The sequence below is a fragment of the Danio aesculapii genome, chromosome 6 (assembly GCF_903798145.1).
Source record: "Danio aesculapii chromosome 6, fDanAes4.1, whole genome shotgun sequence".
NCBI lineage: Eukaryota > Metazoa > Chordata > Actinopteri > Cypriniformes > Danionidae > Danio > Danio aesculapii.
In genome coordinates, this window is record NC_079440.1 from 62,541,300 (window position 1) to 62,558,851 (window position 17,552).

At 38.5% G+C, this 17,552-nt stretch overlaps 1 protein-coding gene across 1 annotated transcript in view; it reads right to left on the minus strand.

Moving 5' to 3' along the window:
• Positions 1-311: 311 nt before the first annotated feature.
• ppp1r16b (protein phosphatase 1, regulatory subunit 16B) overlaps positions 312-17,552 on the minus strand; it is a 96,886-nt gene continuing 79,645 nt past the window's right edge. Inside the window, exons 5-12 of the mRNA XM_056460688.1 lie at positions 15,875-16,020; positions 10,554-10,657; positions 9,821-9,945; positions 9,290-9,415; positions 8,949-9,024; positions 5,348-5,477; positions 4,738-4,876; positions 312-2,705 (exon numbers count right to left, since the gene is read on the minus strand). Coding sequence (XP_056316663.1) covers positions 2,283-2,705; positions 4,738-4,876; positions 5,348-5,477; positions 8,949-9,024; positions 9,290-9,415; positions 9,821-9,945; positions 10,554-10,657; positions 15,875-16,020 — 1,269 coding nt within the window. The 3' untranslated portion in view covers positions 312-2,282. The remainder of the gene's footprint in view (positions 2,706-4,737; positions 4,877-5,347; positions 5,478-8,948; positions 9,025-9,289; positions 9,416-9,820; positions 9,946-10,553; positions 10,658-15,874; positions 16,021-17,552) is intronic.

A 17,552-nucleotide genomic window follows, 5' to 3' on the forward strand; every position in this document is an offset into this window, starting at 1 on the left:
GACCTGAATGATGTCACTTCCTTCCTCATCTTGTTCTGTGAGGGTTCAGAGAGCGGTCAGGACTGCAAACGTCCAGGACTGCACACAGAAGAGCTGCGTCTGAAATCACATATTACTCCTTCTGCTATTGAATCTGACATGTTACTCCCATTGATGAACTCTCTCACCGTTAGATTCATTAGATGCGCACTGCAGGATCGCACTATCTGTTTTTAGAGATATATATATATATATATATATATATATATATATATATATATATATATATATATATATATATATATATATATATATATTTTTTTTTTTTTAAGTTTGGGCATACTACTCGCCTCACTTACTGTTTTACACATACAATAGAGTTGGGAAGTATGGGATCTTTGAAGCTGTGTTTATTTCACTGAGTGACTCACTGAAGCTGTATTTGATTCATTGAGAGACTCACCAAAGCTGTGTGTTTGATTCACTGAAGCTTTGTTTGATTCATTGAGTGACTCACCAAAGCTGTGTTTAATTCACCGATGCTTTGTGAGATTCACTATGTGACTCACTAAAGCTTTCTTTGATTCACTGAATGACTCATCAAAGCTGTGTGCTTGATTCACTGAAGCTTTGTGTGATTCACTGAGCGATTCACTGAAGCCGTGTGTTTGATTCACTGGGTGACTTAATGAAGCTGTGTTTAATTCACTTAAGCTTTGTCTGATTCACTGAGTTACTCACTAAAGCTGTGTTTGATCTACTGAGCGATTCACTGAAGTGGTGTGTTTGATTTACTGAAGCTTTGCGTGATTCGCTGAATGACTCACTGAAGCTGTGCATTTGATTTACTGAAGCTGTGTTTGATTCACTAAGCAATTCACTGAAGCTGTGTGTTTGATTCACTGAGTGACTCACTGAAGCTGTATTTGATTCATTGAGAGACTCACCAAAGCTGTGTGTTTGATTCACTGAAGCTTTGTTTGATTCATTGAGTGACTCACCAAAGCTGTGTTTAATTCACTGATGCTTTGTGAGATTCACTATGTGACTCACTAAAGCTTTCTTTGATTCACTGAATGACTCATCAAAGCTGTGTGTTTGATTCACTGAAGCAGTGTGTGATTCACTGAGCGATTCACTGAAGCTGTGTGTTTGATTCACTGGGTGACTTAATGAAGCTGTGTTTAATTCACTTAAGCTTTGTCTGATTCACTGAGTTACTCACTAAAGCTGTGTTTGATCTACTGAGCGATTCACTAAAGTGGTGTGTTTGATTTACTGAAGCTTTGCGTGATTCGCTGAATGACTCACTGAAGCTGTGCATTTGATTTACTGAAGCTGTGTTTGATTCACTAAGCAATTCTCTAAAGCTGTGTGTTTGATTCACTGACTAACTCATTGAAGTTGTGTTTCATTCACTGAAGCAGTGTTTGACTCACTGAGTGACTCACTGAAGCTGTGTTTGACGCACTAAAGCAGTGTTTGGTTCACTGAGTGACTCACTGAAGTTGTATTGGATTCACTGAAGAAGTGTTTGTTTCACTGAGTGACTCGCTGAAGCTGTATTTGATTCACTAAAGCTGTGGTTGATTCACTCAGCGACTCACTGAAGCCGTGTTTGACTCACTGAAGCAGTGTTTGGTTCACTGAGTGACTCACTGAAGTTGTATTGGATTCACTGAAGAAGTGTTTGTTTCACTGAGTGACTGACTGAAGCTGTGTTTGATTCACTGAAGCTGTGTTTGATTCACTGAAGCTGTGTGTTTGATTCACTGAGCGACTCACTGAAGTTGTGTTTCATTCACTGAAGCTGTGTGTTTGATTCACTGAGTGACTCATTGAAGCTGTATTTGATTCTCTAAAGCTGTGGTTGATTCATTGAGCGACTCACTGAAGTTGTGTTTCATTCACTGAAGCAGTGTTTGATTCACTGAGTGACTCACTAAAGTTGTATTTGATTCACTGAAGCTTTGTGTTTGATTTACTGAGTCACTCAGTGAAGTTGTATTTGATTCACTGAGTGACTCACTGAAGCTGTATTTAATTCACTAAATCTGTGGTTGATTCACTTATTGATTCACTGAAGCTGTGTTTGACTCTTTGAAGCTTTTGATTTGATTCTTTGAAGCGTTTGATTCACTAAGTGACTCAGTTGCATCGCTTCACTCTCATACTCTCGCGTTGCATCATAGGACAGTAACGTGTCTTCTGTAAACGTGATTTCGGACGCAGCCAAGGATTCATGAAGCTGTTTAGCTGCAGCCAATTAGGTGCTTGCAGTCGTGTGATTGGCCGGTGTGGATCTACGCGATGCAGCAGCAGCTGTGACTCTTGGGATCCTCGTCTTCGATTGGCTGCTTGAACCTCAGGAGGGGCGGGTCTCCACTGGCAGGCGTGAAGTAAACTGCGCTGCCATTGGATGAGACCAGCGGCATGCGGGGGTCATCAGGGTGTGGCTTGGAGGAGCCGTTGCCTAGGTGACCGTTGAGGACGGGGTGATGCAGGAGTTTGGCGGCGGCAGCAGAGCGCTGCTTCTTCAGTTCTGACAGAGTCTGAGCCTTCTGCTTGGGCTCCTCAGCGGAGGTCACAGGGTCACCAGGGTCAGGAGGGGTCACGGGGTCAGGAGGAGTCACTGGGTCACCATTTGGAGATGGGCTGGAGATGCAGCCGTTCTGTCCACTGTCTTTCATTATGCCCGGTGACTGAGGGCCCTCAGTAGGCTGCATCTGCACACACACAAGCAGTGTCAGGTGTACACTGATTATTTAGTGAATCATTGAGTCTATTATTAATTAATTTATAATTAATCAATTTATTTATTCATTAAATCATTCTTTTATTTATTTATTCATTTATATATTTATTCATGTATTCATTCATTCATTTATTCATATATATATTTATTCATTCATTTATTCATTTATATATTTATTCATTCATTCATTTTTTCATTTATTCATTAATTTATTCATTTATTTATATATTTATTCATCCATTCGTTTATTCATTCATTCGTTCATTCATTCATTCATTAATTTAATTATATATTTATTTATTCATTCATTTATATATTTATTCATTTATTCATTTGTTTGTTCATTCATTTAATTATATATTTATTTATTCATTCATTTATATATTCATTCATTCATTCATTTAATTATATATTTATTTATTCATTCATTTATATATTTATTCATTCATTCATTTATTTATATATATATATATTTATTTATTCGTTCACTTATTCATTTAATTCTATATTTATTTATTCATTCATTTATATATTCAGTCATTCATTCATTCATTTAATTCTATATTTATTTATTCTCACATATATATATTCATTCATTTATTAATTCATTCATTTATTTATATATATATATATATATATATATATATTTATTTATTTATTCGTTCACTTATTCATTTAATTATATATTTATTTATTCATTCATTTATATATTTATTCATTCATTTATATATTTATTCATTTATATATTTATTTATTTATTCGTTCACTTATTCATTTAATTATATATTTATTTATTCATTCATTTATATATTTATTCATTCATTTATATATTTATTCATTTATATATTCATTCATTCATTTATTTATATTTTTATTCATTTATTTATGTATTTATTCATTTATTTATATATTTATTCATCCATTCATTTATTCATTCATTTATTTATTCATTTATTTATTCATTCATTCATTCATTCATTCATTCATTCATTCATTCATTTATTTATATTTTTATTCATTCATTTATATATTTATTCATTCATTTATATATTTATTCATTCATTTATATATTTATTCATTTATTCATTCATTCATTCATTTATTTATATTTTTATTCATTTATTTATATATTTATTCATCCATTCATTTATTCATTTATTTATATATTTATTCATGTATTTATTCATTCATTCATGTTTATCTATGTAAATGTGTGTAAATATATGTTTATTTAGTGTTTATATTCATTTCAATAATATTACTGACTTTTTGTTTACATGATTTATGTACAATAGAGTTTGTCAAGTAATATTTTCTGTCTATTAGTAGAGATATTATACGAGAGACTTGCTTTGTTTAGCAAACTAGTGGATCTAATTGGATCTGCATTGTAAACCTCAAATAATAAAGTTACTTTAAGTGTTTAGTTACTGTACTCTCCATAATCATGCTGCATTGATCAAAACTTGTACTAAATTCTGTGCCGAAAGAGCAAAACATGTCCACAGCTTCTGTCTGGTCCTGATAATGAGTAATAAAGTAAATAGTTACAGTAATTTAACTACTTTCCATTGAAGAAGTAAACAGTTTTTATAGCTCACTTAATTACAGCTATACTTGCCTTAAGCACTGTAAATACATCTGAGAGTTCTGTATAAACCAATTCAGAGTAGCAGAAGAACACACACAGCAGAAACTAAACATCCTTTAGCATTTATCAAGACAACTGCATATAGTTAAAGGGACAGTTCACCCAAAAATGAACATTCACTCACTGTTTACTCTCCCTCACGTGGTTATTTTGGCTATTATTAGGGAAAAAACAAATACTATGGAAGTCAATGGTTACAGGTTTCCAACATTCTTCAAAATATCTTCTTTTGTGTTTGACAGATGAAAGGAAAATTGCAGATGATCATCATGCTGCTGATGAAAGTAAAGAATGTGTGTGTGTGTGTGTGTGTGTGTGTGTGTGTGTGTGTGTGTGTGTGTGTGTGTGTTACCGTGTGGCTGTTCTCCTGGTCAGACTCTCGCTCTCGCTCTTCTTTTTCTCGTCCTCCTCTCCACACGATGGCTTCAGTCTGATACTCTTTCCTGCACAGATTGTGTCTGTCGGAGAGACTCGCCCGCCGCACCACTTTCCTGGAACACACACACACACGCACACACTCAGCTCAACACATGTAGATGCTCACACTGACTGAGCACATGCAAAAGAAGATCGTTTTCTGTGTGCCTGCGTGTGTGTCCAGCAAGTGGTGTGTGCGAGTATGTGCAGTGAGTGTGTCTGACCAGCAGGTGTCAGTGTATGTCCAATATTTATGCAGGGTAAATATATTTGTGTGTGTGTGCATGCATACAGTACGTGTGTTCATGTTTAGGTATAGTATGTGTGACTGTGTGCATTTATGTTTGTGTCGAAATGTGTGCGTGTGTGGTTGTGTTCATGTTTGTGTGTTTGCATATGTGTGTGTGGTTGTGGTTGTGTGCATGTTTGTGTGTGTTCACATATGTGTGTATGTGTTTTTGTTTGCATGTGTCTGAGTGCATGTGTGCATGTCTCTATTTGTGCATGCCCGTGTGTGTGTGTGTGTGTGTGTGCGCGTGTGTTACCCGCGGCTGCCTGCACTGCTGGTTCTGCGACACAGTGACGTTTTGTGCTTCAGTTGTGACTTCATGATGATGTCGTGCTTGTGCTTCAGCTCCAGAAGATGATTCCTGAACTCCTCATCCTCACACAGATCTGCACACACACACACACACACACACACGCACACACACATATTTTAATAGCTATACCCATTTAATAAAACAGTTGTTTAAATGCACCAAATACAGTCTATATTTACTGCCGTCTGTATGGTTTAATACAGCGCCGACTAGTGGTTCAAGTAGTGTGTGTTTATGTGTGTATGCATGTTTGTGTGTTTATATGTGTGTGCATTTGTGTCTGAGTGTACATGTTTTAGTGTATAAGCATGCGTGTGTATATGTGTTTGAGTATGTGTGTTTGTGTGTGTAAGTGTTTGTGTCTGCGCATATACTGTAGATGTGTGTGTGTGTGTGTGTGTGTGTGCGTGTGTGTGTGTGTGTGTAATTAGAGAAATTGATCAGAATATTAATCTTCTAAAGGGGGTGTGGTCATTTATGCTGAACACTGTGTGTATATAATATACAACATTAGTCTGATATAATGAACCAGACGCTCTGGAGTCTGTGGTTCAGACCAGAAACCCTCAGATCAGAGTGAGTAGCTGCTTTTCCACTGTCGGCCCAGAGCGAGCCAGGGCTTTTATCGGGCCGAGTCATGCCAATCGGCCGGGAGGTTGAGCAGTAGGGGCCGAAATCATGTTACGTTTCCATTGTTAGGCCAATAGCTCACGGCGCATCATGCAAACTCCGCCCCAGAACACCCCCTGAATCAAACTTCACCAGGCCCAGATTAAGAATTCAGAGGCCCCTGGGCACAATGTCCTGTGGGCCCCCTACCTAGCCGCACCCCTATAGTTGATAAATATAGTTAATATATTATTTTAAAAATAAAATTAATCAATAATGTATGGCCCGCATTTTAAAAATAAATGAAATACAGTACTTATTTTTAAAGCATTTAAAGCACACTTTGAAATAAAAATACCAATACAACTAGTGAAAATTAATTAATTTTAATAAACTTAAGTTCACTGAAGCAGTACTAAAAATGTATATTTAAGGGTATTTTTAATGTATAACTTCTACAAACTTATAATGCAGATGATTTGGATATTACATCTCTCCAATCTAGTTCTATGAATCTGAGTCCTCCATAATACACACACTTGATTCCTACTTGTCTTCCTTATGATGAAGAGTAGGCAAAATCTGATATGTAGTGGGGGGAAATAAGAAAAACGTGTCCATCAGACACTGGATTCGAAACCGGGATCATGATCGACTGCATCAAAAGATGTTGCCATGCTCTTTACGAGCTACGCCACTCACACTGCTGTTTGCCTCGCACTTTAGTTATGTTGTCTCTGTCAATCAAGCGGTGATGGGCGTGAATCGCTTAACTACTTTATACCCACGAGGTGCGCTATTTGCACCTAGCCTAAATAGACACTCCAAAATCGGCATTTTTTTCTCCTCTCGCAGGGGCCTCAAGTGCGCACGGGCCTGTGCCCATAATGCCCATTGGTTAATCCTCCCCTGAACTTCACACAACCGGTCCAGTTCAGCGGGAATCAGACAGATAAAGCACACCATCACATCATCACCAAACCATTAAAATGAAGCAACACACATGACACGCTACTGTACAGCATTATATTATATGTCTATACGCACAGGCCTGTGTGTTTTCAGTCTTTATATTCGTTTACTCGCCGACCCACTGTTGACATTGTACATTGAGTGATCTCGCCACTAACAGAGGGATGACCCAGCGCACCTTCCATAAACCACAGAAATTATCCGGTAATAAAATGTATTTTATAACATCCTCATTTAGATAGACGCTGTCAAACATTCAGCCCAAATGCTCCAGAGAGACCTGAAACATATGAATATTTCCCTGGACTACTGTATATGACACTGATTAGGTGATTCGCCTTTATTAAGAGAATAATGTAAGGATGTTGCATATTATTGGCTTATCAAAGGAAACTGTTTTTCAGGACATCAGAGCAGTAATAAAATACAGCCTATAGCCTATATATGGTGTGCTCAGCAGATATCCACTAATAAAGCTTTACATTTAACACTTAGTTTTTACATTTTCCACATCATATAACAACAGAAACACTTGTTTGAGGATATAAAACACATTTATACCTGCAGTTTTCCCACAATCTGTTAATAAAGCAGCACTGCAGGACTGGATGACAGAACAGAAGCTAGTATCTGATGGTTTCACTCACTCAATAATGCTCTGTTTACACGATTAATATTGTCATATCCAAAATACTTTATAAATAATATTTCTAAACTCCTCCGCTGTTTATTGCTTTTAGAAAATATTCAATTCATCTTTATTTCTAGAGCGCGTTTACAATGTAGATTGCAATGCAGTGTCAGTTCAGTGTTCAGAGTTGAAGTTCAGTTCAGTTCAGTTCAGTTCAGTTCAGTTCAGTTCAGTGTTCAGAGTTGAAGTTCAGTTCAGTTCAGTTCAGTTCAGTTCAGTTCAGTTCAGTTCAGTTCAGTTCAGTTCAGTTCAGTTCAGTGTGGTTTAATCTTCAGAAAATAGCTCAAATCTTTTTTTCAGATGGACCTTTGTGAAATGAGAGTTTAAATGTCTTGAAATGGTTTAATTTATTAGTATTGTATATCCCTGCACTGTTCTAGCTGTTGTGTGTTTTATATTGCTTTATTTATTTAGTGTGACTTTATTATATCCCATATTTGTAATTCTTGAAATGATTTGAGTATAGCTCAGGCTACTTTATCTAGATATGACACTATTGTGTTGAGTCTACAGAAGTGGACACGTCATTAGTAGAGTTTTCTGTCTTTCTGTTGTGTTCATATGTTGTATTATCTCACGACATCAACAGAGCTGTGAAGAGAGAGCTCTTTCAGCCGGTCTCTCATACACACACACACACACACACACACACACGCATCTAAATACGCACGTTTCATGCACAAACACACCTTTTAAACTTGACAAAAACTCTGGACAACCTTTACTGTCTGCTGTGTGTTTAATATGGTGTAAAGATTATTCTGTCTTATTGAAACATCGAGGAGGACTCAGCAGAGAAATATCACTTATTAAATTAAACTACTGTATTATTTTCAGCAGCAGCCTTACATTTCAAAGGGAAACATAAGCGGCGATCATAAGCAAAAACACCTGACCAGCTGTCCCTTATTGATTTGTTTATTTTGGCGCATGTACTCGGAACGGAAAACTAGTGTAATGGCGGCACGCCATCTTTACCAGACTCTGGCAAACTCCGCCTCTCCTTTCACTCTGCCTCGAAGCCCCAGCTGGCCCTCTTTGGTCCAACATATTCAGCGGGCTGAAAAAGGCCGGTCGTTGGCCCCGAGGAAGCCCCGCTTTGGTCCGATCAGTTACTGGAAGTGACAGTGGAAACGCGACTGGACCTGGCTCACCCTGGCTCGCTCGCTTTAGGCACGATAGTGAAAATGCAGCTAGTGTGAGTGTGTGTGTGTGTGTGTGTGTGTGTGTGTGTGTGTGTGTGTATGTGTGTGTGTGTGTGTGTGTGTTCACCTATAGGCGTCTCCTCCATGTAGGTCTTGGCGTTCAGACTGGCTCCGTGAGAAACCAGCAACTCTGCCACTTGAACCTGCAGCAGGAGACATGCTAATTAATATTCATTAGCACTGCAATTAGCATAATTAATTCACATTATTCCTCCACCCAGAAGAAGAGCAGTGAGAATATTATAATCACATCAGGCGTTATGATGAGAGTTGTGTGAGATTTATTGGAGGATGTCAGAAAATCACTTTTCCAAATGTACTGTACTTACTGTGCGGACACCAAAACTGGACGTCTTGACCTGTGTGTGTGTAATGTAAGTGTGTGTTGTAAATATATATATATATTACCTGTCCCCAGCATGCAGCAGCGTGCAGTGGTGTCCAGCCGTCTGAGTCCCTCATGTCTGATCGAGCTCCGGCCTCTAAGAGCAGCTCTGCAGCCTGAGAGTAACCGTTCGCTGATGCGATGTGCAGCTGAAAACACACACACACACACACGCATTCATATACACATTTACATAGAAACACATGCATTTTATAAGTATGTGTGTTTAAGTGTGTATGTGTATCTGTGCTTCTGTGTATAAGCATGTGTGAGTTTGTGTGTATGTGTGTGTGTGTGTATAAGCATGCAAATTAGTGTTTGTAGTTCAGTGTGTATGTGTGTATTTGTGCATGTGTGTAAGTTTAAGCGTGTGTGAGTGTGTGCATGTGTGTGTTTGAGTATCTGTTTATGCGTTTGAATGTGTGTGAGTGTGTATATATTAATGGGTATGGGTGTTTGTGTAAGTGTGTGTTTGTATGTTTGTGACTGAATGTGTGTGTGTGTGTGTTTATGCATGTATGTGTGTCTATGACTGAATGTGTGTATGTGTGTACCAGCGTGGCCCCCTGTGAGTCGTGATGGTTGACGTCTGCTCCTTCCTGCAGGATCTTCTGAATATCTCCCAGCATGCTCCGCTCCACTGCCGCTCTCGTCTCATTGATCATCTCCTGTGTGATGCCTGTCATGATTGGACAATACAGCTGTCAATCAAACAATCAGACCAATAATCAGAGCACTATCCAGCAGGCGTGACTCTAATAAACCCGCAGAGAGTAAATGATGTTCAGTCCCTGTTAATAACACACTGTCAGACTGACTAAGTGAAGATGCACATAATAATAATAATGTTTTTATTCTGTTCACGTCATAATCACATACAAATCAGACTGAAAAGCACAATCTTTCTAAATTTGCCCCTTTGTTGGCTTCTCAGATGTCTTTAAAACTTTTCCAAAGTGGCTATTTATAATTATATCTATATTTTGTACATTACCATGCTCTCTGTGTGTGTGTGTGCGTGTGTGTGTGTGTGTGTGTGCGTCAGAGAGAGTCTGTATAATTAAATTGTGTATTTTATATGATGCAAAAGCTCTATATATGCATATAATTATATAACTTATATATTATTAAATATACAGAATATAAAGAATAAATACTTTTCACTGAGGATGTCATATTGGATCCGTCTGCATTATCATCAATAATATCATCTTAATAATATAGTCATTACAGCCCATCCCTATTCTCCAATCATATTCTGCAAGTGTTGTGTTTACTGAAGCTGACCTCTGTTGGCCATGGCGGTCTCGATGATGTCCAGCGTAGGGTCGTCCTCACAGAGGTCATAGGGCATGTTCCCATCTGAGTTCACTGCTAGCAGATCAGCGCCGCTAAACACACACAATGTGTAAATAATTAGGTGATTCTAGAATTGCAGGTTTATTTTGTGTGTCCATTTAATTCTATTATTTTTCAAAAACTTTAAAGGGCACCTAGGGTGAAAAATCTACTTTTCAAGCTGTTTGGACAGACGTGTGTAGGTATAGTGTGTAGACCGTCATATTGGGGTGATATAAACACACCCAGTGCTTTTTGTTCAATTTAACATAAAAACGGTGGACCAGTTGGAGCGGTTTTCAGACCAACAACTTTGTTACCGTCAACTCTGTTATCTTATGTCAACCCTGTTACCATCAACTCTGTTATCTGTCAACTCTGTTACCATCAACTCTGTTACCATCAACTCTGTTACCATCAACTCTGTTATCTTATGTCAACTCTGTTACCGTCAACTGTTATCTTACGTCAGTTCTGTTACCATCAACTCTGTTACCATCAACTCTGTTACCGTCAACTCTGTTATCTTATGTCAACTCTGTTACCGTCAACTGTTATCTTACGTCAGTTCTGTTACCATCAACTCTGTTACCATCAACTCTGTTATCTTATGTCAACTCTGTTATCTTATGTCAACTCTGTTACCATCAACTCTGTTATCTTATGTCAACTCTGTTATCTTATGTCAACTCTGTTACCATCAACTCTGTTATCTTATGTCAACTCTGTTACCATCAACTCTGTTATCTTATGTCAACTCTGCTACCATCAACTCTGTTACCATCAACTCTGTTACCATCAACTCTGTTACCATCAACTCTGTTATCTTATGTCAACTCTGCTACCATCAACTCTGTTACCATCAACTCTGTTACCATCAACTCTGTTACCATCAACTCTGTTATCTTATGTCAACTCTGCTACCATCAACTCTGTTACCATCAACTCTGTTACCATCAACTCTGTTACCATCAACTCTGTTATCTTGTCAACTCTGTTACCGTCAACTCTGTTATCTTGTCAACTCTGTTACCGTCAACTCTGTTACCGTCAACTCTGTTATCTTATGTCAACCCTGTTACCATCAACTCTGTTATCTGTCAACTCTGTTACCATCAACTCTGTTACCATCAACTCTGTTACCATCAACTCTGTTATCTTATGTCAACTCTGTTACCGTCAACTGTTATCTTACGTCAGTTCTGTTACCATCAACTCTGTTACCATCAACTCTGTTACCATCAACTCTGTTACCGTCAACTCTGTTACCGTCAACTCTGTTATCTTATGTCAACTCTGTTACCGTCAACTGTTATCTTACGTCAGTTCTGTTACCATCAACTCTGTTACCATCAACTCTGTTATCTTATGTCAACTCTGTTATCTTATGTCAACTCTGCTACCATCAACTCTGTTACCATCAACTCTGTTACCATCAACTCTGTTACCATCAACTCTGTTATCTTATGTCAACTCTGCTACCATCAACTCTGTTACCATCAACTCTGTTACCATCAACTCTGTTACCATCAACTCTGTTATCTTGTCAACTCTGTTACCATCAACTCTGTTATCTTGTCAACTCTGTTACCATCAACTCTGTTACCATCAACTCGGTTACCATCAACTCTGTTATCTTATGTCAACTTTGTTACCGTCAACTTTGTTACCGTCAACTCTGTTATCTTGTCAACTCTGTTACCGTCAACTCTGTTACCGTCAACTCTGTTATCTTATGTCAACCCTGTTACCATCAACTCTGTTATCTGTCAACTCTGTTACCATCAACTCTGTTACCATCAACTCTGTTACCATCAACTCTGTTATCTTATGTCAACTCTGTTACCGTCAACTGTTATCTTACGTCAGTTCTGTTACCATCAACTCTGTTACCATCAACTCTGTTACCATCAACTCTGTTACCGTCAACTCTGTTATCTTATGTCAACTCTGTTACCGTCAACTGTTATCTTACGTCAGTTCTGTTACCATCAACTCTGTTACCATCAACTCTGTCATCTTATGTCAACTCTGTTATCTTATGTCAACTCTGTTACCATCAACTCTGTTATCTTATGTCAACTGTTATCTTATGTCAACTCTGTTACCATCAACTCTGTTATCTTATGTCAACTCTGCTACCATCAACTCTGTTACCATCAACTCTGTTACCATCAACTCTGTTACCATCAACTCTGTTATCTTATGTCAACTCTGCTACCATCAACTCTGTTACCATCAACTCTGTTACCATCAACTCTGTTACCATCAACTCTGTTATCTTATGTCAACTCTGCTACCATCAACTCTGTTACCATCAACTCTGTTACCATCAACTCTGTTACCATCAACTCTGTTATCTTATGTCAACTCTGCTACCATCAACTCTGTTACCATCAACTCTGTTACCATCAACTCTGTTACCATCAACTCTGTTATCTTGTCAACTCTGTTACCATCAACTCTGTTATCTTGTCAACTCTGTTACCATCAACTCTGTTACCATCAACTCTGTTATCTTATGTCAACTTTGTTACCGTCAACTTTGTTACCGTCAACTCTGTTACCGTCAACTCTGTTATCTTGTCAACTCTGTTACCGTCAACTCTGTTACCGTCAACTCTGTTATCTTGTCAACTCTGTTACCGTCAACTCTGTTACCGTCAACTCTGTTATCTTGTCAACTCTGTTACCGTCAACTCTGTTACCGTCAACTCTGTTATCTTGTCAACTTTGTTACCGGCAACTCTGTTACCGTCAACTCTGTTATCTTATGTCAACTCTGTTACCATCAACTCTGTTACCATCAACTCTGTAATCTTGTCAACTCTGTTACCGTCAACTCTGTTACCGTCAACTCTGTTACCGTCAACTCTGTAATCTTGTCAACTCTGTTACCGTCAACTCTATTACCGTCAACTCTGTTACCGTCAACTCTGTAATCTTGTCAACTCTGTTACCGTCAACTCTGTTCTCTTGTCAACTTTGTTACCGTCAACTCTGTTACCGTCAACTCTGTTTTCTTGTCAACTTTGTTACCGTCAACTCTGTTACCGTCAACTCTGTTATCTTGTCAACTTTGTTACCGTCAACTCTGTTACCGTCAACTCTGTTATCTTATGTCAACTCTGTTACCGTCAACTCTGTTATCTTATGTCAACTCTGTTACCGTCAACTCTGTTACCGTCAACTCTGTTATCTTATGTCAACTCTGTTACCGTCAACTCTGTTATCTTATGTCAACTCTGTTACCGTCAACTCTGTTACCATCAACTCTGTTATCTTATGTCAACTCTGTTACCGTCAACTCTGTTACCGTCAACTCTGTTATCTTACATCAACTCTGTTACCGTCAACTCTGTTACCGTCAACTCTGTTATCTTGTAAACTCTGTTACCGTCAACTCTGTTATCTTATGTCAACTCTGTTATCGTCAACTCTGTTACCATCAACTCTGTTATCTTGTCAACTCTGTTACCATCAACTCTGTTACCGTCAACTCTGTTACCGTCAACTCTGTTATCTTGTAAACTCTGTTACCGTCAACTCTGTTATCTTGTAAACTCTGTTACCGTCAACTCTGTTATCTTATGTCAACTCTGTTATCGTCAACTCTGTTACCATCAACTCTGTTATCTTGTCAACTCTGTTACCATCAACTCTGTTAACGTCAACTCTGTTACCATCAACTCTGTTATCTTATGTCAACTTTGTTACTGTCAACTTTGTTACCGTCAACTCTGTTACCGTCAACTCTGTTATCTTGTCAACTTTGTTACCGGCAACTCTGTTACCGTCAACTCTGTTATCTTATGTCAACTCTGTTACCATCAACTCTGTTACCATCAACTCTGTTATCTTGTCAACTTTGTTACCGGCAACTCTGTTACCGTCAACTCTGTTATCTTATGTCAACTCTGTTACCATCAACTCTGTAATCTTGTCAACTCTGTTACCGTCAACTCTGTTACCGTCAACTCTGTTACCATCAACTCTGTAATCTTGTCAACTCTGTTACCGTCAACTCTGTTACCGTCAACTCTGTTACCGTCAACTCTGTTCTCTTGTCAACTTTGTTACCGTCAACTCTGTAATCTTGTCAACTCTGTTACCGTCAACTCTGTTCTCTTGTCAACTTTGTTACCGTCAACTCTGTTACCATCAACTCTGTAATCTTGTCAACTCTGTTACCGTCAACTCTGTTACCGTCAACTCTGTTCTCTTGTCAACTTTGTTACCGTCAACTCTGTTACCATCAACTCTGTTATCTTGTCAACTTTGTTACCGTCAACTCTGTTACCGTCAACTCTGTTATCTTATGTCAACTCTGTTACCGTCAACTCTGTTACCGTCAACTCTGTTACCGTCAACTCTGTTATCTTATGTCAACTCTGTTACCGTCAACTCTGTTATCTTGTCAACTTTGTTACCGTCAACTCTGTTACCGTCAACTCTGTTATCTTATGTCAACTCTGCTACCATCAACTCTGTTATCTTATGTCAACTCTGTTACCGTCAACTCTGTTATCTTATGTCAACTCTGTTACCGTCAACTCTGTTACCGTCAACTCTGTTATCTTATGTCAACTCTGTTACCGTCAACTCTGTTACCATCAACTCTGTTATCTGTCAACTTTGTTACCGTCAACTCTGTTATCTTATGTCGACTCTTTTACCGTCAACTCTGTTATCGTACATCAACTCTGTTATCTTATGTCAACTCTGTTACCATCAACTCTATTACCATCAACTCTGTTGTCTTATGTCAACTCTGTAACGTCAACTCTGTTACCATCAACTCTGTTATCTTACATCAACTCTGTTATCTTATGTCAGTTCTGTTACCGTCAACTCTGTTACCATCAACTCTGTTATCTTACATCAACTCTGTTATCTTATGTCAACTCTGTTACCGTCAACTCTGTTACCATCAACTCTGTTATCTTATGTCAACTCTGTTACCGTCAACTCTGTTATCTTATGTCAACTCTGTTATCGTCAACTCTGTTACCGTCAACTCTGTTACATTAAGTCATTTCTGGTACCGTCAACTCTGATACCATCAACTCTGTTATCTTACCATCAACCCTGTAATAGTCAACTCTGTAATCATCAACTCTGGAACCGTCAACTTTGCTATCTTACCATCAACTCTGTAATCATCAACTCTAATTTGTTGTATATCATTCCAGTTTGGGAAATGAATAAACCATGTTTGAAATGTAGCTGTGATTGTGAAGTGTTGAGGGATAATCAGACAGGAGACTCACTGCTGGATGAGTATTTTGACCAGGCCGGTGTGTCCACATGTGGCTGCGGCATGCAGCGGTGTCCAGAGCTCGTTGTCCTGAGCATTTACAGTCGCACCATGAGCGAGCAGGATCCGCACCATCTCCTCATAGTTATCAATGCAGCACTGAGACACACGCAGAACAACACAAGAGAACAGGATTCAGATTATGCAACGCTTTTAAACATGATGCAGCTCACTCAATATACAGTGCAACGTTTTAATAATCAAATAAAAACTTGAAGAAGACCAAAAAATAACACAGATGAACAAGAAGAAGCTGTCAGAAATGTACATGCGTGAATGTGTGTTATGACATTTATATGTGCTGTGATGATTGTGTGTGTGTGTGTGTGTGTGTGTGTGTGTGTTGTGATGTCTTTGTTCTGTGATGTGTGTCTGTGTGTGTTGTGATTAGTGTGTTTGTCTGTGTGTTTGGGGATGTCTATGTGTTTGTGTTGTGTGTCTGTGTGTGTTTGGAGGGTGTGTGCATGTGTAATAAGTGTTTGTGTTAGTGTGTGTGTGTGTGTGTGTGTGTGTGTGTGTGTGTGTGTGTGTGTGTGTGTGTGTGTGTGTGTGTGTGTGTGTTTTGAATAGTGTGTGTTGTGATATTTGTGTTGTGACGTGTGTTTTGATTAGTGTGTGTGCATGTGTAATAAGTGTTTGTGTGTGTGTGTGTGTGTTTTGAATAGTGTGTGTTGTGATATTTGTTGTGATGTGTGTTTTGATTAGAGTGTGTGCATGTGTAATAAGTGTTTGTGTGTGTGTGCGTGTGTGTGTGTGTGTGTGTGTGTGTGTGTGTTTTGAATAGTGTGTGTGTTGTGATATATGGGTTGTGACGTGAGTGTTGTAACGTGTGTTGTGATTAGTGTGTTTGTCTGTGTGTTTTGTGATGTCTACGTGTTGTGTTGTGTGTCGGAAGGGTGTGCGCATGTGTAATTGAGTGTTTTTGTGTGTATGTGTGTGTGTGTTTTGAATAGTGTGTGTGTTGTGACATGTGTATTGTGACGTGTGTTTTGTGACGTGTGTTTATCTGTGTGTGTTATGATGTCTACGTGTTGTATTGTGTGTCTGTGTTTTGGAAGGGTGTGCGCATGTGTAATTGAGTGTTTTTGTGTGTATGTGTGTGTGTGTGTGTGTGTGTTTTGAATAGTGTGTGCGTTGTGATATGCGTGTTGTGATGTGTGTGTTGTGATTAGTGTGTTTGTGTTGTGTGTCTGTGTGTGTTGGGAGGGTGTGCACATGTGTAATCAAATGTTTTATTGTGTATGCGTGTTTTGAATACTATGCGTGTTGTGATGTATGTGTTGTGACGTGTGTGTTGCAACATGTTTTGATTAGTGTGTTGTGATGTCTATCTGTGTTTGTGTATAACTAAGTGTGTTGCATATAGTGTGTGTGTGTGTTGTGATGTGTTTTGATTAGTGTGTTGTGATGTCTATCTGTGTCTGTGTATAACTGTGTGTGTTGCACATAGTGTGTGTGTGTGTGTTGTGATGTACTTGTTTATGTGGTTTTTATTTGTATAATGACATGAGTATGACCACGGTCTGACACTGTTGAGGTGGTTTATGAGGACATGCCTTGTTTCCTTGGTCATTTTCCTTCAGCTTTAGTCTCTTTATATTAATCAGGGGTCACCACAGCGGAATGAACCG